General features: G+C 36.1%; 2 protein-coding genes and 1 long non-coding RNA gene across 5 annotated transcripts in view; 2 read left to right on the forward strand and 1 right to left on the reverse strand.

Annotated features, from left to right (window-relative positions):
- On the forward strand, positions 1-13,703 carry LOC124156606 (aminoacylase-1-like). Its single transcript, XM_046531252.1, has 8 exons — positions 1-203; positions 348-517; positions 690-861; positions 2,846-2,992; positions 5,953-6,140; positions 11,174-11,403; positions 13,202-13,262; positions 13,373-13,703. The coding sequence occupies exons 1-8, from the start codon at positions 131-133 to the stop codon at positions 13,514-13,516; spliced, it is 1,185 nt and encodes a 394-aa protein (XP_046387208.1). The 5' UTR covers positions 1-130; the 3' UTR covers positions 13,517-13,703.
- LOC124156612 lies at positions 775-2,838 on the reverse strand. The gene is made up of 2 exons (XR_006864360.1): positions 2,541-2,838; positions 775-2,337 (listed from the first exon to the last, which is right to left on the reverse strand). It is a non-coding gene; the product is annotated as an uncharacterized LOC124156612 (long non-coding RNA).
- The window catches only part of LOC124156588, a 20,859-nt gene continuing 11,888 nt past the window's right edge, over positions 13,700-22,670 (forward strand). Inside the window, exons 1-2 of one of the 3 annotated variants that reach the window (XM_046531241.1) lie at positions 13,700-13,788; positions 20,903-21,827. In XM_046531241.1, the coding sequence (XP_046387197.1) occupies positions 21,078-21,827 (750 nt within the window). In that variant the 5' untranslated portion in view covers positions 13,700-13,788; positions 20,903-21,077. The other 2 variants (XM_046531236.1, XM_046531228.1) reach the window with 2 other exon arrangements.

Below are 22,670 nucleotides of genomic sequence, written 5' to 3' on the forward strand. Positions count from 1 at the left end.
AAAACAAGTTGCGCAAGCAGCCGGTCTGCAGTGCGTCCCCACCCGAGAGCTGCTACGTATATATACGAGGGCAAATGAATCCCAGCCTCACTCACTTTTCGCTGGGTGATGATATTGACTTGTTACTGACATGGAATCCGAGGCTGTAACCAACTTTCGAACTTATTTACGAATCCCTTCTGTGCAGCCCGATGTCGATTATGGTATCCAATGTCATTCGTATTTTTTCCTTGCGCGTCGTCAATTCTCGTAACCTGTACTGCTTGCTTTAATTTGCCGGTTGTCACTTAGTTATTTATATCTTTCCATTAATCTTGGTTATTTGCTAACATAATTAATTATTATAGGTCCATGCCTAGAATTCCTCAAGGGTCAGGCCAAGAGTTTGGACCTGCCATGTCGTATTTTCGAGGTAGTTGCAAAAAAGCCGATTGTGGTTATTTCTTGGGAAGGAAAAGAACCAAAATTACCTTCCGTATTGCTTAATTCTCACATGGACGTCGTTCCTGTTTATCCTGTGAGTATTTGTATTGAGATAATTTCCCTCTTTAAGCATATTAATCGTGTTGGTTCACTGATAGCTGTATAGCGGTAGAATCAATTTTTTTGCAGATATTTATCCGCAAATTCTTAATGGTTAAGTTGATTTTGGAAAGGTCTCTTTTTTATATTTAATTCTTATTTCATAGGAAAAGTGGACTCATGACCCATTTTCAGCTGACAAGGATGCTAATGGGAACATATATGCGCGGGGTTCACAAGACATGAAATGTGTCGGTATTCAATACATTGAAGCTGTACGAAGACTCAAATTCAGTGGTATCAAGCTGAAGCGAACGCTGCATTTGTCATTTGTGCCTGGTATGTTCGGTGAACTCTATCCATTATTAGATACACTTTCATTTTATAAAGTTAGTGTTATGAATATAAAATGCCATATGTATATATTATTCCTTAAAATATCGATATGTTTTTGATGCACTGGGTGTCTTGAAATGTTATTTTTCCTGGCCCGTGATCTGTTATTAATTTGGCATTTTATTGTGCATAATTTCTTTTAATTCCGTGGTATTGCTCTGTCTTGTCATTATTTTCCGTTCATATCAATCATACCATTTGCCCAGCTTTTTGTTTTACCTTTTCACTTTCACCTGGTGTATCTACCTTATGTCTGGCATTGGTTGCTAATTGCTCCCTCAAGCCACTCTTTTATTTGCAAATCAATCAGATAGATACTGTAAGTGGGTTGAATACTTAGAGCCAAGGTTGTGCCTAATCTAATCGTAGTGACCAAACTTTTCTCGTGGTTCAACTAAGGTTAATGGTTGTATTAATCTTATAATGAAAGCCCTATAAGACATTGCTTAAGTTTTACATGCAATGTCCAATATTTTCAAACTGAAATAAGATATATAGTAAAGAATTTCAGGCCAAAAATTATGTTTCCTGAGCCAGTGCCCTACAATTAATTTTTTAGACAAGTCAGGATATATGGTTAAAAATCAAAATCATTTTATGTATTTAGTCTATCACCAATATTCATCATAATAGGTAAAGTTACCAATATAGCATAGCATTTGTCAAACTGTAGTTACCTGTGGATTTCTCAGCGTCATATTAAAACATGGTCAGACCACCTCTTCCCCCACAATATCCACTGTCAGTGGTAACCCTTCCTCAGTACCTTCATAGGCACACACATTCAAGTATCAGCCTCAGATAAGGAAATATTCGTCTACTGATCTGGGTATTCATATATGATGTAGTAAAACTCTTTTAGGATACATTGGAGATGATCAGGGGGAGCGTATTGACCTTGTAGGTAGAGTGCTTGGCTACTGATTGAAGGGTCGTGAGTTCAACTCTCGGGTGAAGCCTTTTGACGTCCACTTACCAAAATCCTCAAAGTTCGAGGTGGCCCAGGAAAACGAAGTAGCCTCCTGTATTCTAAACATGTGAATCACACCACCCTTCAGTATTGTTTGGTATTTGGAGGAGGCAACCAATAGCTGAGGTCATTTTCACTATGAGGGATGGGTCGAGAAGGAAGAGTAGAGAGGCGACGCTGTCTTTGCATCAACATTAGCCTGCTCTCAACAAAAGGGACCCAGGAGACCATGACTTAATATCCCATCCAATAGACAGAGTACTGTACACTGAGGTACCCTCCACTCAGCACTCAAGCAGGGTTCGGGCAACTAATGAAAAATCTCTGCCTCGAGCAGAAATTGATCCCAGGTCCACGGAGAATGAAGCCAACTCTCTAGCCACCACACCCCCTACCTCCACCAGCTGTCTGTGAGTGAGGATGCATTTGTACAGGAATTTGTCTTGACTCTGGAATACATAAACAAATACACTGAGTGCTCTACTATCACCTGGGAGCTTGAGTAGCTATACTCAAGTGCGTTTGGCACCCTCCTACTCCTTGCTCTATCCCACATAAGACTTTTCTTTTTATGGCAAAGGCTATGAAATGGGTGATTAATTAATTATCATGGGCTGTCATTATGATAAGATCTTTGAATAAATAGACATACCTCCAAACCCTCCTTCCCTCTTTAGCTTGGGCCAGTAAATAGAGTCCTTGAACCTGTGTTGGTGTATAGGCGAATAATACACAGTCCCTCGGTAAGATTTGCTGAATATTGCTATACAGTCTGAAAATAAATGGTGAAATGAGGCTCTCTGGTGAGTATTAGGAGAATCCAATGATATCCCAAGTTTTGGAATGGAATGACCCTCTTATGATTAGAATATTGCTTATTAAGATACCATGTATCTTTCTGATGCACATTATTATCATTAAAAAGAATTCCTATGCCTTGATTTAATTATTTTACAGATGAAGAGATAGGTGGTGCTGATGGCATGAAAAAGTTTGTTCACACTGATGATTTTAAGAAACTCAACATTGGGTTTTCTCTAGATGAGGGAATGGCTAGCCCCACTGAAGAATTTGTACTTTACAATGGCGAGAGGAGCATTTGGCGTAAGTTTCCAGTTTTCATTCTCCTCTTTATTTTATGGTGTTTTCATACTCGTTCCTCCTTATATTTTAGATGTGGTGGTTATTAGTAATGCCATTGAGATAGCTATTTTTCATTATGGTAAATGCTGCAAAAAAGACTTAATTGAAAAAAATATTGCGAATTCAGGCTTGCTTCAATTCTGAAGATCAAGGGGAAAATATGTAACCCTAGGAAAATTCAAAAAATGTTCGGGAAAAAGTGGTTCTCGGATAACTAGTTTTCTGACTTAGTTAAGTGTTCAATTGCATAATTACGCATTTTATCGCTTCTTGAGTTAATAAATGAAGACCATTTCCTCTGGAATCCTTGTCTTCACAGGGCTGTGTGAGAGAAATCATTGCTTTTTTGCTTTCTCAAAATTTTTCGTGCCCTGCTGATTTGCACTATCCATTTGTCATTCTCTTTTTTTTCTCCATTTCTTTAGTGTGCATGATCGACATATCAATTGTTTTTATCAATTATTGTTTTTAATTATCCTAAGGGCCAATGTCCTTTGGTTATGTACTTTACAGTACTCTCTCTTAATGCCAAACCATTAACCATAAGGGTTGGCATCGTTCCCTTCTCCATATGGGATGGATTCTAAAGATAAATAGGGTGGGGAGAAAATAATGAAAAACACACTCTACAACAGTGAAAAAACTTATTTTACAAAAGTGAGTTTTCATAATGTATTTCTACCTCCTGATTATGGAAGTGATAATTGAAACATAATTTCGCCCACAATTTTGGTGCTAATCATTACTTTGCCACTGTTGAATGACAGCATTGTGATAAATAACATCTAACACTTACATATTACAAATGTTTCCAAAAGAGTTAATACGTTGTCCACTTTTAGATTCATGTTAATGAATATTCCAGTAGTTAAGCTTTGCTTTAAAGCAAGTATGTTAATGTTGCAGTAAAATTCAGATACATACATATGTTCATCCATTACATACTTGCTGATCAATAACTCACTATTTTTAAGTAGGTAATTATAATTGCCCGGTAACAATTTTTTTTCGTAAGTGTGAATCTAGAACATCAGGTATAGGAAAGTTCACTGGCATAGGGTATGAATAACATCTGATTTAATGGTTATATGTGTTTTGCAATGAAAGTCCTCAACTTGGAAGAAATGAATTTGAATTCACGAAATGAAGGAGAATAGGTTGAAAATCATGAAGAAGTTCGGTATTTTTATGGTGCTTAGTGTGCATGTGACATCAAGAAAATACATCATTCTTAGGTCTTCCACTGTTAAATTGATATTTTTTCAGATGATACTATAAAATGCAGGAAAGGGAGGTATGTGTTAGGGTAGTGAACTGCATCAAATAAGAATAGTATATATATAGAGAACTAGAAGGTGGACTGTAACTGTGGCTTAGTTATTTGCTTATTAAAGGGATATCAAATCAATGGGTCACTAGATCACTTTGTGGAATGGTGACCTGATAGAATAGAAAATAAACTTAGTTATATTCCATACATTATTTATTAAAAACTCTACTGGTTTTGACCTTGACCTATGCAGATCATTATCAAGAGGTACCAGAACAAATCAATAAACAGACAGAGTAGTATGTACACATATTTACGATCTCACAACAGTTGAATGAAGGGGAAACTTAAAAGGCAGTGGTGAGTTGGTGATTGGTAAGCTAATGAAACTTAAACGCTTCCCAATCACTAACTCACCACCGTCCTTGAAGTTCCCCTCCTCCCTCAATTCAACTGTTGTGAGATCCTACACGTGTGTGTATATACCGCTCTGTCTATCTATCCTTTGTTCTGTTACCTCTTTATAATTACCTGCATTAGAGTTATTAATAAATACTGAGTGGAATATAACAAAGATTATTTTTGATTCTATCTTGAAGGGGTGTTGAAGGCTGTGAGGCAGTGAAAATTGAGGAGGCAACCTTGAAATAAATAGAAGAATGGTACTCCCTTCTTGAAGTAATGATGCCAAAGAATTCTACCAACCTTGAAGAGTCGACAAAGAAGGCATCATTTAATTATTACATGTGCGGCTGTATGCTGTTTAAAATGAGTTACAGATTCATAGTTATTAAAAAAACAGATGCTATTATTTTGCTTTGTGCACCTAAATTTGTTAATGTGTCCTCCAGATTCATGACAACCCCCTGGCAATTCTTTTATCTAGTTGATCGTGTTTAATATACATAATTCTATAGGTAGTTATTTTTTTAATTCTGTGGCTTTGTCTAGATGATTGGCAATACGTAATTGCAATGGGCTGAAGGAATTAAAGCAAATGTTGGAATATTACTCCTTGATAACTGTACGTTATCAAAGCTCTAGCTGAAACTTCTAATTCTATGCCTTTGCATATGTTGAAATGCCAAAATATGCTATGTATTTTCTATTACCATGATTTTTTGTTATTTTCATGAGGTTAAATTGTGCTTAAGCCTGGTGATTTTCATTTTTAAGATGACTGCATCATTGAATTATTTGGCTCTAGAATATTGTTTAGAGAGCGAAGAGAGAGAGAATCATCTTGGTGGTTGGAGTGTGGTACCCTAGTGAGTAGAGCATTGGGCTACCGATTGAAAGTTCCCGGGCTTAATTCTTGGATGAAGCCATTGGACATCTTGAATAAAATCTTTGCTTTGCAACATGGCTCAGGGAAAGGAACTGGCTCCCTTACCTTGAATGAGTGAAATTCACACCCCTGTGGCCTAGTCTGGGGTGGGCTCCACCCTCACCCATCCAAAACAACCTAAGTTTCGAATCACAGTGTGTGAGAATATCATCTTTCTGTGGTCTGCAAAAAGCTCAACTCTTTTTAAAAATTAAAATAACTTTAAAAAGTAAAAAAATAATATTACCTTTTAACCATTAGAAAAATTTCATAAAGTGTAGTATTGAGTCCATCTTGGTCAATTCATGTATATTTTGACTCCAGACATGTGCATTCATTGCCCTGGTACTCCGGGACATGGGTCTCTGATGCATCCCTCGACTGCTGGTGAGAAGCTACGTATAATAATTGACAGATTCATGGATTTTCGCCAGAAGGAAAAAGAAAAATTAGAAGCTAATCCTACTCTTACAGTCGGTGATGTCACAACTATTAACCTCACTCAGATCAAGGTAAGGTATAGCTTTTGCAATTGCGAAAATATATTTTTCCCTCTCTCTACCTTGCTCATTTGAGTCTCTACCTTACTTTATAAGATAACTTAAGTTGGAAATGTGGTACAAAGTTCTTGTACTCCCACCATTTATGAAGTGCCCTGCAAAGTATCTTGCTGTTGAGTTTAACTTGTTTAAATGACAATTCATTTTAGGCTTTGCAAGTGTAACATTTGCACATATTTTCCTTATCCACAGTTTTCCAATCATGTGCCTTCTGCGGTCGGTGATAGTTGGTAGATATTTTTACTTTGTAATTCATACGTGAATGGTTTCATAAATTTTCCTTTCCAATTTTTATTTCTGGTATCACCTGTTCCCTATTCATTCAAGCTAGGATAATTATTTGTTTTACCATTGCAATAAAATTTCTTTTACTACCCTATAGACCTTGTTATTCACTCCATCCAGAGCAAGAATCTTACATGTAGATGGGGCTACGCTATAGATAATTTTGTCTGTACTTATTCAATTCATTTTAAGAAATATTTGCAAAAGCAAGCCTTGTAGTTGAGTTGTATGGTCAGTTAGCTGTGTTGATTTTCAGTGGGTGTGAAAGAGTAAGAAATACTTAGTTTCTTCTGTACAGAATAAATTTACATCTCATTGGCAGTTACCCTTGTGTCAAAACTTTGCTCTATATTTCTGCTCTGCATTAGATTCATTAGTTGGTTTATTATAGTTAGCAAAGCACCAATAATAAATACTTCAATGTCGTTAAATTTCAATTTTTATTGATTCTAGTGGCATTATCACATTGACAAAGGCCTGGGAAGACTTTCAAAAATTCCTCTGTGTTGGCCATGGTTTTTAAATTAGTGTGTAGTAAGAGGAGCAGGAGGTAGGAGAAGTGGAGGGGAGGAGTGAGGAATAGGGAGGTGAGGCAAGCCATCAAGTGGGAGATAGTGGAAGTGAGTTGGCCTCAGCGGAGCACACCTTCTCTATCAAGCATGTACTTGACGTCCTTCTCTTTCCATGAATGTTTTTGCCGGCTTAAGAACAGATTGCTGGTTATCACCAAAATTTGGTGCAACTTATGCTACTGTGCTTTATTCTCACATCAACCAATTTCCTCATATTAGATGCCAGGGGTGGATCCAGGATTTCTTTCTGGGAGGGGCACAAGCAAGGCCGTATCCAGGATTTTGTTCAGGGGGGGCACAAGGATACCTTGTTATACAAAACGAACGAAATGATAATGGGACCGTATTAAAAATCTAGCATATTTTTAAGGGTCTGGGGGGGGCACGTGCCCCCCTGCCCCCCCCCCTGGATCCGCCTATGTTAGAGGCTTCATGGTCTCTTGGTATGCGAACAAAATTAGCTACAAATTATCATTCTGTAAACGAATCACATTATAAATGGACACTACTGCAGCTGAAATAGAATTTTTCTGGTACATTTCTTATGCTCATCTGCCTATTTCTAACTTCTCCCATCCTCCTCCTGTTGGACTCTAAAATTCATTGTCAGCGTAGTGGAAGCTTCCTTACAACTTTAATTTCCTTTGAGGGAGTACCACCAAATCTGTTCTCAATTACTTTCACACATAACTGTGTGAATATATGTACTTATTTGTTGTATTTGGAATATCTAAGTACCCTCCTGCAATAATCTCAATACATGTCCTTCATTAACTATTAGCAATGGATTGATTGATTGTTAAAGGTGACTTGGGTTCCCCAATTCATCAAACTCTTGTTTGTTTCAAAGTTTGACGCATTCATAATGCTTGGGGCTGAATGGTATGAGGGTCGTTCAATAAGTCCTTAGAATCACCAAGAAATTACTCTCCTAGTATAAAAAATTAATATTGACTAGAAAGTAGCACTTGTGACTTGTCAGCTATTAAAGTTTCAGCTGTATCCATCCCATAGTTTCATTGTTGTTGCCAATTGTAGTGAACAACTTTCATTTGTTTTTAAAAATGGATAAAATTGAGTTTTGTGCAGTGATCAAACGCTTGATTTTGAAAGGGTTGATGCCGGAAGATATCAAAGCTAACTTGAATGAATGTTATGGAAGATCTGCTCCTGTGTTTGAATCTATTTTGAATTGAGTAAATGAGTGAAAACGTGGCCCTACATCCAAAAAAGTTAACAATGTTCCGGACGCTCTGTGGAAGTGTCTACCCCTAAAATGATTGACAAAATTCAAGACTTGGTTTTATGTGCTAGACAAATCAAAGTGCGAGACATAGGTAAGGCCACAGGCATATCGAAATGCACAGTGGCTTTAATTTTGCACTAAAATTTGGGTGTGAAAAAAATATCGGTAAGATTAGCAGTGCGTTTTCTCACATTGGAGAATAAACCCTAGTGTGTGGTCAACTCAAAGGCTGTGTTGGCACTTTTCCTTCGCAATCCTATGGATTTTGCATCAATTCATAAATTTTGATGAAATACGGATTCATCACCACTATAAAGAGACAAAATAACAGGTAAACAATGGAATTTTGAAGATGAGCGGGCTCTTAATCAGGCGAAAATGTTGAAATGGGCTGGTCAAGTCTTGGCAGCGATATTTTGTAATTTATGCGGAACTGGAACATCAATTAGTTGGAAAAAGGAAAAATGATAACTGGAGAGCATTAAGCATCATTATTGGACTGGTTGAATTTAGAAATTAAGAAAAGCATTTGAAGCAAAAAAATTGCTTCCTTCAACAAGACATTGCACGGCTGCACACCTGTTCAGAGTCAATAGCCAAAATTACAGATTTAAAGTTTCAATTATTACAAAATTCACCGCATTCACAAGATTTGGCCTCTGACGATTTTTTATTATTTCAAAAATTGAAGAAATGGCTTTGCGAACAAAGGTTAGCATGGGCAGGAGGAAGTCATCGTCCGAATCAATGCCTTTTTTGAGGTGATCTCGAAATTCTACTTTTTGGGCTGCTTAAAATGCTTAAAAAAATTCATATTGCTAAAAGAGGACTAGAATGAAAAATATAAAACAATTGACCCAGTATAATTTGTTTGTATAACTTTTTCTAAAGACTTATTGAACGACCCTTGTATAAGTTGCAATTAGCTCATGTTATATGTATGCATATGGGTCAAAGGTTATCAGATCATATCCAGTTGCTTCCTAGATTTTTCTTTCTTTGTCAATCCTCTTTTAGAACAGGTTTCTGAAAATGCCAATATTTCTGTTGAGTTCTTTTGGGTTGCCTTGAGGATAATGGACAGCTGTGCCAGAAATGAAGAGCTGTCCTAGTGGTCCTATAACAAAATTAGCTACAAATTATCATTCTGTTAACGAATCACATTATAAATATGAACCACTAAAGCAATAGTCTCTGTCAATAGTCAAAGTATCGTTTGTTTCTAAAAACTCTTTATCATAATTGCATGTTCTGCTTTACATTTATAAAAGTTACTATGTGGTCACCTAAATTTCACTTATATGGAAAACTACTTGATCTAACTATCTTGAATAGATGAATGCTGATCTAAATAATTTCATTTTTACTCTTACTTAATCATTCTATTCTGGTGCCTACTTCTAAATTCTGGATTTAGGATGTTCACTTTTAAGCCAATTCTTTTCTTGTGTTAACATTAATGAAGTCTAACTTAACTCTACTTCCTGAATTATGATTTTGTTCATGTGACTATAAATTACGGCTTACCTTAGAATCAATTATTATTGTATAAAAAATTATAAATTGTGTTTAGGGATTAGTAGGTATTTAGTTATGCGCCTTGCAATGCTTTGAGGCCGTCTCTTCTCCAAATTTACTGACTTGTGCAAATTTAAAAAGGATTCATCCTTTCAAAACAATTTCTTGCAATGAGAAAAAAGTCAAGTATTGAAGTAGAAAGTAATGAGAAAAAGTTGATTTGGTTAAACATTAATAACAGATACTTCAAACACTCCTTTGTGACTTAACCAGAATTCATGAGCACTGGCTGAGAGTAAGATTTCCAGTAATGCTATTTATTTCATCGAATATAGGCTCCCTTGAGAATGGTCAAGCGATCAGAATGAAGGCTTACATATATCATTGAAAAATTCTCCGAGGCCACAGAAACTTAGGGAAAAGTGTTTTGTTGCACCAAATAACTCATTTTCATATCGTTGTGCAACTGATAAATTTCATCTTTTATGTGGAAAGTGTGTCTAAAACAAGCATACGCTGAATTTTATGCCATTATGTAGTATTGATTATATTAACCAAGTATTATACCATTCATGAGTGACTGAAAATTTTCTTATGCAGTTCATGATGGCAGAGTGCTACAACTTGAAATTTACAAACTCATTCCTAAAAATACTAACCATCTCATAAACAACTATTAACTTTGAGTGTCTGTAAATGATGTTTTTGAATGTTGCTTAGTGTCCTTAGCTCCTAAATGCTACCCTCTCTATATTGACTAATTAATTAATTTGGTATAATGTTATAAGTTTAAATCTATAGTGTAGTGTTGCATCATTAATAAAAATACTCTTTATTTTCATGCTTATTGGCAGAGATGTAAGTATTCAATGCATTTCAGTTTATAATTTTCATACTGTACTTGAAGTAAGAACAAAAAATTTTACGTTTTTTTTATTGGTGTTTGTGGCCATTCAAAGGCATGATGTAGTAGTCCAAGTAATGTATAATGGAATCAAAATACTATTTTATTGAGATGCGCTGAGTGGTGATTGATGACTGTATACTTTTCATGTTCATTCAATTAAATGAAGCTTTTCATAGAGATGTTTATTTCTCATAAAATGCCCTGAAAGAAATTATCAATTTTGAAAACATGTGATTGTAAATGTAGAGGAAAACTCCTTAGAAAAAAAAGTACATCGCTGCTGCAGCAATTGGTTATTTCTGCTGAATTTCCTTTTTGATTGAGGGGATTTGTACTGAATCACATAAATTTGAAATTTTGCTTAGGCAAGAATGTGAGCTTTAATTGTTGACCACATAGAAATTGTAATAATTGTGTCGGTGGCAAAAACAAATGTGAATGTTAATCTTCTGAGCAGGGAGGAGTGCAGCCGAATGTGGTACCCCCAGAGTTACAGGTCATCTTTGATGCAAGATTGGCTGTGACAATCGATCATAAAGAATTCCTGGCAATGATTGAAAGTTGGTGCAACGAGGCTGGACCTGGAACCCACCTGACCTTCATTCAGCGCAATGCCAAAGCTCCCGTCACTCCTCTGGATGAGAGTAACCCATGGTGGGTGGCTTTCAAGAGGGCTTCGGATGCTATGTGAGTGTTTCTCTGGACAGCCTCACTTTTTTTGTTGTGCTGGTTGAAGGGTATTTGATCAGTATAAAAAGAAAGAATGGTAGCTAGAGTTATCTATGAAGAAAGAAAATTCTGTTTACAGATGGGTTAGTGAGTCAGACCATAGTGAATGGCATAGATTGAACTTTATGTATACACCTTGAACTTATCCATCCAAAGTCTGTGACATAAAGAACCGAGCAGTTGTGAATAGTGTACATAAATGCATTCTGTTTACCTTCGAATACTGTCACGTCAAAGTTTAATTGGATGTATCTGAGTGTTTGGATTCATAAAAACCCTGATCCCTTTGAAAAAATTTGACCTTCTTAAAACTTCAAAATAGAGATTTTATTTTTTCAGGTTTTTAAAATAATTGATTCTAACAATTTAATCTATCTTGCTGAAAACTTTTATTTCAAAACTGAGGCATAGAATCGGACATATAATCAGATAAATGCTGTTAACTTGCTTCACACTTCCATTGCATAATTTTAGCGCATTACTCTGGATCATCACAGCAAATCGCACTCCACCGCATAAAATCTTAATTTGTCGAAAGTGTGGAATTGGTGCATGTGATGTAGATTTTGAAGTGAGATTTGGGTTGTGATTGAATTGTTAATGAATACAGTGAACCAGGGGGCTTCTTGGATGCATTAAAGTTTGAGTTGTGTACAAGCATGGTGGGTAGACCAATCTGGTACTTACCTTTAGTTCTTGAGATCTGTTTTAGGTACATGAACTCAAACAACGTGGCAGTTATCTTTTTGGTTTTTCTTATAAATCAAGCTATATTAGGAAGTTATCACAAGAAGTTTTAATTCAACTGTAGATTCTGAGAAGCATAAGCGCTTGGTATATTTAAAAAGCATTTCATTATTTTCTTTTAAGAATATTTTATACATCTCACTTAATTGCAATTTGATGTCTGTTATGAGGCACATTGGAAACAGGATTTTCAACAACATATGCTAGCTGGTAACATAGTAAAAAAAATTCATAGGCCATATTACACTTGGCATTTTAGTGTACATTTTTTGAGCACCCTGGACTGCATGAATTAAAGCATTCATCTGAGTTAATTTCATTGCTATTGCTTTGCGTGAAATAGTCTTGAGAAAATAGGCCAGATTTGATTTAATGAACAACTTATTTACTGAAGGACTCTTCCCTTTAATTTGATGTGATATTTTACAATAGTTATTGCTAACTTCTTGACATTGTAATCAAAAAGTTTATATTGTTGAAAAGTATTGCTAAATTACAATGTTGGGGAAGTAAAATCAAACTGCCCATGTGGTTTTGTTATATTTTCTAACAGTTTTCGGGGTAAAGGTATAAAATCTGATTTGACATGTTAGCAATTAACCAGCAGCAGAAGTGAAATCTTTTACAGTGATGAGTTTTAGTTGATATAAAATACATGATGTAGCTTTTTCAATTTTGAGTTTCCCATAGTAGTTAATTGTTTCCATAAATTATTTACAAATCAATGATTACTGTTGGAGAGTTATTCAATGTCTCTGACAATTGCAAATAATTTTGCTTAATTTTCGAAGTTAAGTGATTAATTATATTCATTATTTGACGTACATATTAGAAACGATAGTGAATAAAAATACAGTGGTAAGATCTGTAGTTACTATGTTAGTAGTCTTTAAAAAATTTGGTGTATGGCTTTACTTAATATTGCACTCTCTCAACGATCGTGTTGGTCTGGCCTTTTTTTTAAACATGTGTTGGTTGCTTTGCTTAACATTGTACTCTCTCATTCCAGGAATCTTAAAATAAGGACACTAATATTTCCTGGTGGTACGGACAGCCGTTTCGTGAGAGAGGTAAAACAGAAAATTGAACGTGTACGAACGTTGTGGTTCGCTCACTGCAGTTAATGTTTACAGTTTTACATTTATTATAAATTCTTATACAGTTCTTTTAATTATTCTAGGTTGGAATTCCGGCTATTGGGTTTTCTCCAATCAACAGAACCCCGATACTCCTGCATGATCATGATGAATTTTTGAATGAAACAATATTTTTGAAAGGAATTGATATTTATGAAAAAATCATACCTGCCGTCGCCGATATTTAAAGGACCATTACGGCTGGAGAAAGGAGTCCATATATTACTGCCAAGAATTGCAACTTATACGCTTACCTATATCGACGTATGTTTACTGCTTGGGAAAATTGTATCGTGATGTTAAGAATTTTCAATTGGGGTATTGTCTTAAAACCCTTAAGTTCCTTGTTACTCTAAATAAAAAGTTACTTGTTTACCTTTCGTTGATTTTAGTTGTCTCGCTTTTGACGTGTGTCGCCATTTATCACAAGCATTGTCAACGGTAGCCATCTCCGTCGAAAGTAAGTATTAATATTATTATGATTTATTATCGAATATTGTCATAATTACTTCTGAAATATCACTTTTTACTATAAAGAAGTTCATTGGTAACAATTAAACACACTGTTGTTCGGAAATGTAAAACCGATATATTGCCACATAATTTCACTACGTTTGCCGCCATAAGTAGAGCGCCATTTTGAGTAACAAACCAAATGGGTGTGTTCACTTAAGAATTACTTGTGCATGGTTGTACCATTCATCGCGGGCTTACCTGAGACGGTATAGACTTGAGTTATTGTGGCCAATTATGATGATTATTTTCCAAGAATTGGTTGGTCACGTCTCTGTCATAATACACCCATAATTTAGGCGAATCGGCTTGAAACGGAAGGTTTATTTCTTGTTTGCGAGTGAAGGATGACTTCGATTTCAGCATGGCTTCCACAGAATGCCTGGAACGAGCCAATCGGATGCTATGTTTTGTACCACGTGACATATTTTGGCCAATGAGGTTCGTTAAATTTCAAATTTAGTCCGTCTTTGTCCGTGAGCTAACAAAACGACCGTACTGTGTATCTGGAGAACCTTGAACGTGACGTTTAGCTCTTAAAGTTGTTATTTATATTGTGTGATTGCCGGAGCTTGTATTTCCAGTTGATCGGTGGACAAGATTTTGTATGAAGCTGTAAGTATTGCATGGAACCAATGGCTACTGTTTGTTATTAAACTTAAGTTTTGAAGTGAACGAATCGGACCGCCAGATAGGAGTATAGTTTCGTTACTGTTATCATCAAGTTTTGAAAGTACGTCGAAAACTGTATGTAATGGGGATTGATACATTTAACATATTCATCCTGTGTAGTGAGAAAACCTCGTGCATCAATAATTCTGCTAAACAACAGTTGTGTGGAATTGAATGTTATTAATTTCTCATGAGATGTCTTTGAAGGCGGCAAGAGGGGAGGAGGTCATAACTCGGCGGGAAGATTTTGAGGATGTTCAAGGTTGCTAAGGATGAAGCCGTAACTATGGCAACGGCACATGAGTGATTTTGTGCGAATTGTTTTATCGTCAGTTATCTTTTGTGAATAAACATTATCCTAATATTGAGGGTGCAACCTCCTAAAGAATACGTCGTCCTAATGTCATTCGGTCTCAGTGTCCTAATCAATTTTCTAGTCATTGGATCCTTATACCTCGGTTTAGCTTAAGCATATTTGATATGATTTCTAGAAATGTTTCTATTAATCCGCATTTACCCATCGTTCGTATAAATTGGTATGATTTACCTTGGAATTAAACTATTGAAAGATGTTAATATTTATACTGAACCATCGTTTCGTTGTATTTAGTCAAGGGCTAAGTTTTTGTAATGCATGTATGGAGAAGTTAAATACTAGCATAGCTGCTGTGGTTTCACCAAATATTTCTCTCGTGGAAATGGATATCGCATGCTTGTCAAGGGAATGCATTCTCAGTCCCTGTTAGTAATCACATCTTTCTCTGATTCTCTTTATTTTGACTTTTATTCCACGACTGAAGTGGTCTTCTTGCTCCTTTTATCCGAGTTATCTAACTCATTATAGATGTACTTGTCTCATCTACAGCGTTCTGGTGGCCTGTTGTTATCGTATACCGGTGCACCGTTATCATTCTGCCGGTTTTGTTTCGCTGATTGCAATATTGTGTCTGGTATAGTGTGATGGCAGGCATTCCTTTTCGAGCCTTTCATACTCATATCATCATGTAAGATCAGCGATTGCATGTGAAAATTATAGGGTTTATGTACCCTTACCAAGCCCTGTACTTCATAGAGGTGGTAGTGGTCTTCGAAACGAGGGGGGGTTGGAAGGGATGACTCCCTGCTTTGCCGGAGTATCGATCCGCCTCTGCTATCCCCTTTCCCCTCTGGAAAGGCCCTCTTTCCCCTCCACTGCGCCCTCTCTTTCCCCCCGCAACCGGAGATCGTAGCAATGGCGGCTCCGACCTCCCTTATAACTCGATCCCCCTCCCCTCCATGTCTGTCGTTGCAGTGCCCGTGGTCACACGAGTTGTAAGAGCAATAGGCTGTCAAGAATTTATCCATGAGAATTTTGTTTCTTTCATGACATTTAGCATTTCTCGCGGTATACAATCCAAGATCATCAGGTGCCAACCGTCTCAAAGCATTATTTCTTCAAGTGAATTACCCGGTGCGAGGGATTTTCGTCGATTCTCATCTAAGAAAATTTCCTAATTAAATACGCGCGAGTATCGCACCTGCCGTTATTGACTTCCTTATTTTTCCTGCCGGTCATTTAGGATGCCGGTGTTCCTCCGGCGAATAGCCTACGGCGATGAGTAATCCTTCCGTTTTTTTTCGCGCTCTATAATCGATCCAATTTATGCGCTCGGGGTAGTTCCTTCGCTTTGGCGCGGCGGTGTTTCAAGTCGTCGTTTGAATTCCCATCATTTTGGTCTCTTTCTGGCTCATACTTTTGGCTCGTTTAAATGAAAACGGAATGTTTTACAGCATTTTTTAAATTAACGCTAGAGGAAGACTTGTTATTACATTGATTTCTTTCGAAGCTGGTGGTTATTTTTTACGACTGGTCATGTTATCTGGTGAAATTTGCAAGGTTTTTTTTTGCAATTGTTCGCTTTTTGGTTTGTTTTTCAGTATGAAGAGTTGAATAAAATAAATTATTGTACCCTTTCATTATTTTTTTTTAAATTTTCACTTGTAAATTTTATTTGATCGAAACATCGTGAAAGAATTAAAACGACATACGGACGATAGTGGATAATTGTGATTACCATGCATTTCTGTTCAACTTATAATTTTTATTGCTATTTCAGAGTTGTAACCATTTTATCGCGGAATTGACATGTTTTATCATAATTGTGTACATTGATATGTAAGGTTGAGACTCATTTCTATTTTTCCCACCATAAAGCAGTTTTACATTATCAATTAACACACTAAGCATTTTTACTCTGAGTAACATCATGTTCATCCGTAAATTCTTTTTCAATAAGTCACGTCCCAACTTATTTTTTTTATTTGATTTGTTGTTTCAATTTATTCCAACAGAGAGTCAATGTACTAAACAATTAACCTCATATTAGTTGGCAAATTTTATAGCGGTGAGGGTTTCATTTCGATAGTATAAAAATTAGGATGATTAATTATTTATCTTAATTTAGATTAATATCTATGCACTATGAGTTTATAGTTAGGGGTCTTGCAACTTGCAAATAGGCGTGGCATCTTTAGGATCGTAAAATTGCAATATGTGTACATTTTGTGGGGAAATATTTCTATAGCAAGCAATATATATATTTATTTATGACTCATGTATTTGGTAGTCAGAAATTTATTAAAATGTGACTGGGGAAATTTATATTTGTGCAAGCTTTCATTGAGTGCTAGGTTTATCAAGCTTAATATTAATAAAAAATTCTTCAAAATGAAATATGGAGGCCTAAAATTGCTCATTTTTTATGGCAAAGTCAACTTTTTGGGTAATCTCCTGCTTTTTTTTAATTCTGTAAATATATATGGCTTAATTTTAAAATACATTTGCTAGAAATTGAGTACAACCCTAAACCCAAAATACTCTGTTTTCCTCATGGATTCTATTCGGAATTTGCATTTTTTTGTGGGCTTGAATCCATGCTATGCGTGTAAAGATGATTCTCAAAGCATAATGAAGGGTATGTGAGGAAAATGTGACCGGGATGTAATGATGACAAACGAAGGGGTAACGACATTCTCAAAAATCGATTTGTATGTTTTAAACCTATAATGTAATTTGTTTAACTATTGTAAATAACTGTCTCAATGATAGACCTTTAAAACAAGCCATTGCATGCATTTTTATCCTCTAAAATATGGCGATATGTCATGTAAGCCACTGTTGTGCTTTCACCCCAAAAAAATCTTCCTTCTTAAAAGAATTATTAGCCCTACCAATTTTTTAAACTTGTGATGAAGGGTTTTATCTACAACATATATAAAAATGAGAATAATCAAAGAAGCAGCTACATTATCAAAAATGGACTAGAAATTTAAAACTATATATAAAAAATATTGAATTGATTAAATGTCTTAAGAAAACCCATTAAAAATGTTTTTCACCGTAAAAATGAGGCATTACATGCTTTCTCAACTTCCTTATTTCTGGAGAAATGAAATCTGATGCCAAGATACTTAAGTAAAATTTCAATTTTACAACATTACTATATCTTGTTGCATGTATTAGAAAAAGACTTCAAGGTTTTTCATTTGTTCTCGTAAGGAGACTAATTTTATTGAAATTGGTTACCTTGAGGGTCAACTTTGCCAGTATTCTGGTCGAATTTGGGAGGAATGACCTATATTGCTTTTACCCCATGGAAGCTTAATTTACATTTTCATAAGCAGGGTATACTCTTGGTGATACAGCCGTGAAATATTTCAAATATGTCATGATTGTGATGCGTAAGTTCACTGGAAAAGCTTTGTTAGACAGTGTCTAGGATATTTTATACCCCATTCAGTAACTATTTATGCAAAAAAATGTAATATTACATGAAACTTCTTGTGAGGTAGTGTGGAAATGGTGCATCTTGGTAAAAAAATATTTATCATCCTTATGAAAATATTTTTGTATGATAGTTTTTGCTTATTATCTAGTCTTCAATTGATCCATAATGCACTTCCTGAAAATAATCGTTTGTTGTGTGCTGAAGATCACACTGGAGATTGAAAAGTCAATGCTAGTGTAAGTGGGGTAATAATAATCCTAAAAAAATTTCTCTTAGAATCCTTCATTGGTGTAACTTCATACTAATTGTGTATTATGAAAATGTCATTGTGACAAAAATTCCCTGGCAAAAAAATATTATTGATATAAAAGACGTAACAGGTCATATTATAAATTTTATTTGCATAATTTGGATATTTTTGCAAGTGAAGTTAAGAAAAATAAATTACTGGTGACAGCCTTATAAATAATTACTTTTTTATATACCAAGACATATCAGTTTTCATGGAGAAATTATTGTTGAAAGAGATATCAAGGAGAGCAGTTGGTCGAAACAGTAAAAAAAGGAATTTTCACAATCAGTTTTAATAGATAGATTAAGGTTCATGAAGATGGGGTAAGGAAAATGTAACACACTCTGTATGTTGAGAGGCAGGTAGGATATTTTCTATGGTAAAGGATACGTTTCATGATATATGTTTATTGGTGGCAAAGAAACTGTGCTTCCATATAAAGCTCACTTAAACAAAAATAAGAATTTTTTATGGAAAATTGGTTTATCAAAAAAAATAATAATTCTGAATCTTGTTTTTTTATTATATATTACCATTGAATTTCAATGGTTTCCTCCTTCTAATCATTTATTTCCTTAAAGTATCAAGGGGCTATGCCAGATGTTGTTACCTCTTTTTAAGTATTTTCCTGCATCTATGCAAAGACAATGCAAGTACAGTAGAACCTTGATAAGTGATAGTTCAAGGGACCAGCATTTTTCTCGCTTGTAGAGGTTTCTCACTCACCCAGCTTCTCACTTAAATAGGTTCTGGAATGAAGTCTCCAACTTTTAGAGGTAAAAATAAGTAAGTAGGGAGAGAAGAGTGCATGGGAACCACAATTATATACTTCTTATGTATGTAATTATCTATACACTTTAAATTATTTACATTGTTTATTTAAAGAAATCGGTTTAAGTCTTTTGAGATTTTCTTTTTGTATATTTGTATGTCTTTTGACCGTATTTTTCTTATCAAAAATAGATTGTTACCTTTTTGAAGCGACTTTCATGTCTCGATTCACTGGATTCGAAGATGTTACCTTGGGAAACTTTCTTTGAAAACATATCACTGTCTTTCCCTCTTAACTTCTGTCAAGGTGTGCATTAGGAATTGATAGAGTCGTGAAGAATGTGTTTCCTTCAAGTCAAAGTTAACTGAAATGTATACAAATTCAAAGTTTGAGTTCGGCATGGGTTTCCCATCATTTCACACAAACATCTCTTAATAATCACCTATTAAAATGACCTATTGTTGGAAAGTTTCCTTCGTTTGATAGGGTATTAATAACTCTTATTTAAGCCAAGTGGTACCCGTTAGCAGCCTGCATCGTAGTGGGGCTCATAGCCTCATACGGTGGCAGCCGGAACCAGAATGATGTCACACGGGCTTTTCCCAGCATTTACACTTAGCCATTGCGTTTTCGCGTGCTTGAAAATGTTCACTTTTCATTTAATCGCGAAAAATGTCGTCACATAAAAATCGAAAAGGGTGAAACACGTACTCTAATAATCTTTCGAAGAGTAATTATCTTTCGAATTAGGCAATAAAAAAATTATAGGAAACCACCCATTTAGTCTCACTCATCCATTTCTCTTTTATGGAGGTTTCACTGTATTACTTAGTAGGATAGAGACCATTTGGAATAATCCTCTGGTTAGCATTTCATTATGCTTTTCCTTGATTATCAATATCTATAGGGATAGTGATATAATTAATAACTTTGTGCAAGGGCTTTGTGAAATAAATTTCCCAATTAAAGCTGTCATCCTGTTATCTGAGTAGGTACGAAGAGTGAATTAAAGCTTGACAGGTTTAATGATTGTTCTAAAATGGGTGCTTATATCATTTGCATTATAAGTAAGCCTGGGTTAAGGAAGCCATTGAAATTTAATGGGAAGTGAATTAATGAAACAAGATTCAGAATTATTTATTTTGTTTGATGCTAAAGTTTTTCGTAAAATTAACGTATTTTTGTCTCAATGAGCTTTAAAGTGTAACAGTGACTGTGGCACCAACAAATTTAATAATGAATTAGGATATAGAAAAAATGCACCATAAGCCAATAGCTGGTTCAATTTAAAAAACCATAGAAGTGTCCCAGTTATTCATAAAGAAATTAAGTTTTTAAGGAATTGAAGATGAAAGAGGGCTTCTGGCCCAATTTCATAGCCTTATTTCAAACCAAGTAAGTCTCTCTGTTGAGAGTTTTCAGTCAAATAGAAGCTGTCAAAAAATAAATACTTTTATTGGTGACAAAATCTGCTTGCTTTCCCCCCCACCATCCATGATGTTCATTGCATGTTTTTATCTGGCATTTTAAAATTGTTCTCAGTGAAACCTCTCTTCAGTTTCAGTGAATGGGCCACTTTAATCTTCTCAATCCGTCTTCCTGTTTTGTGAGGGGTGACCCACGCCTCTGGTTTTTATCTCCCAGGTCTCAGTCACATTGTTGGCTAGCTCTGGAGGAACAGTCTGTGCGTTTGTGCCCTGCCCACACCTAATAGAGCTGTGGCGACCTCCATAATGGACCTTTACCTCTCCCCTCAAGATGGGGGCCTGTCCCTGCAGGAGATGCTCGACTGTGACATCAAAACAGAGATTGACAGTGTGCTCCTGGGTGGTGGAGGGGGGTCGAGTGAGTTTGGTCTCGGGGACCTGCCACCTCTTGACCTCCTCGATTCCTCCCTTGATGGCACTGGCTTTGGTGGCCTCTGCGGCACTGGAGTCAATGGCATGATGATGCTAAGCCCCCTGGAGCTCTCTGGTGTGGGGGGAGGCCCCTCCTCAGCTGACATGGTCTCGTGGATGTCCTCAAGTGTGGGTGGTGGGAGTGGTGGTGGTGTCGGTGGACTTGGTGCGGGAGGCAACAGCTCCGGCATGGGCCTAGACCTGGATGCAGCCGGAATGATGGTGAGCCCCAGCAGTGTTATGCCTGTGACGATCGTGCGGCAGAAGCAGGAGCCGAGGCCCCAGCAGCCGACTCCACCCTCTCCTATGGTGATCCTGTCTGAGACAGAGAAGCGCGGTGAAGGGTCGCAGATCTCGATTGCATTGACTGCCACGACAGTGGCTGCTTCCTCTACACCTCCCACCACCACAGTCTCATTGGCTCACATCAAGAGCTACACAGTCACCAACTCTGGTGTTCTCGCCAAAGGGAGTGGAGCCAGCCATCATCGCATTGCTGTCACTAACGGTGTTCCCTTGCTTCGCACTGCAATATCCTCATCCTCACGGCAGCTTCAGTCTTCACCAAAACATCAGTATCAACAGGTGACTTCCCTTAATTTATTGCTTAGAACCTTTTTTTTGTGTATTAAACGTGGTTTTTGCACTGTTAATGCAGGATGTGGTTTTGGTAGAACATGATTATATTCTTTCTGATGAAATAATGCAGTTTAATTGCTGCTAATATTAATATTATGATTTTTACAGCTTTAGTAAAAACCATGTGATGCGATGAAAACTTTTCCAATTTCAATTTTTGTGTATTAATTTTAATGGGAAAAACCTTTTTAAAAAATCTGTAGTACAGAACCTAAATTTGATGTTACTTTTTGCAGAGAGATGTTGTGGAACAACACATCAAATGATAAGCAAACCTTGATGTTGAAATTATTTTGCCAAATTAGATACCAAGTCAGATATGCTCCCTTCAATTGTACTAATGAATCAAGTGCAACATTCACAAAAATAAACTTTCAGTGCCTAGTGAATCCCTAAATCGGCAGGACTGGCTGGTCCATATGAAAAAATGGTTAATTCTGCAAACATTTAAGTGATTTGGAAGTGAAGTGGAATTTGGCCATATGCATGGATCTAGGGAGTTTATTCAGAAAAATCCCTCTATGAGAAAGAACCTTCAAATATTAAATATAGGTTAATTCTAGCATTTATTAATATGGAATTTGTTAGATGCCTGCCTACATAAGCTAGAAAAAGACAATGTTACTTACAATATTTATTATTTGAAAGCACTTAATAATTTTGTGTATCAGAATATCCATTTATACTTATGAGTGAATCTGAACCATTCAGCTGTAGATGGTGATTTTCAATAGAGTTCAAAGTTGCCTCTTGCGGTTCCCTATTGTCCAACCACGAGGAAACGTTTCA

This window comes from Ischnura elegans, chromosome 1 (genome assembly GCF_921293095.1).
Source record: "Ischnura elegans chromosome 1, ioIscEleg1.1, whole genome shotgun sequence".
Taxonomy (NCBI): Eukaryota; Metazoa; Arthropoda; class Insecta; order Odonata; family Coenagrionidae; genus Ischnura; species Ischnura elegans.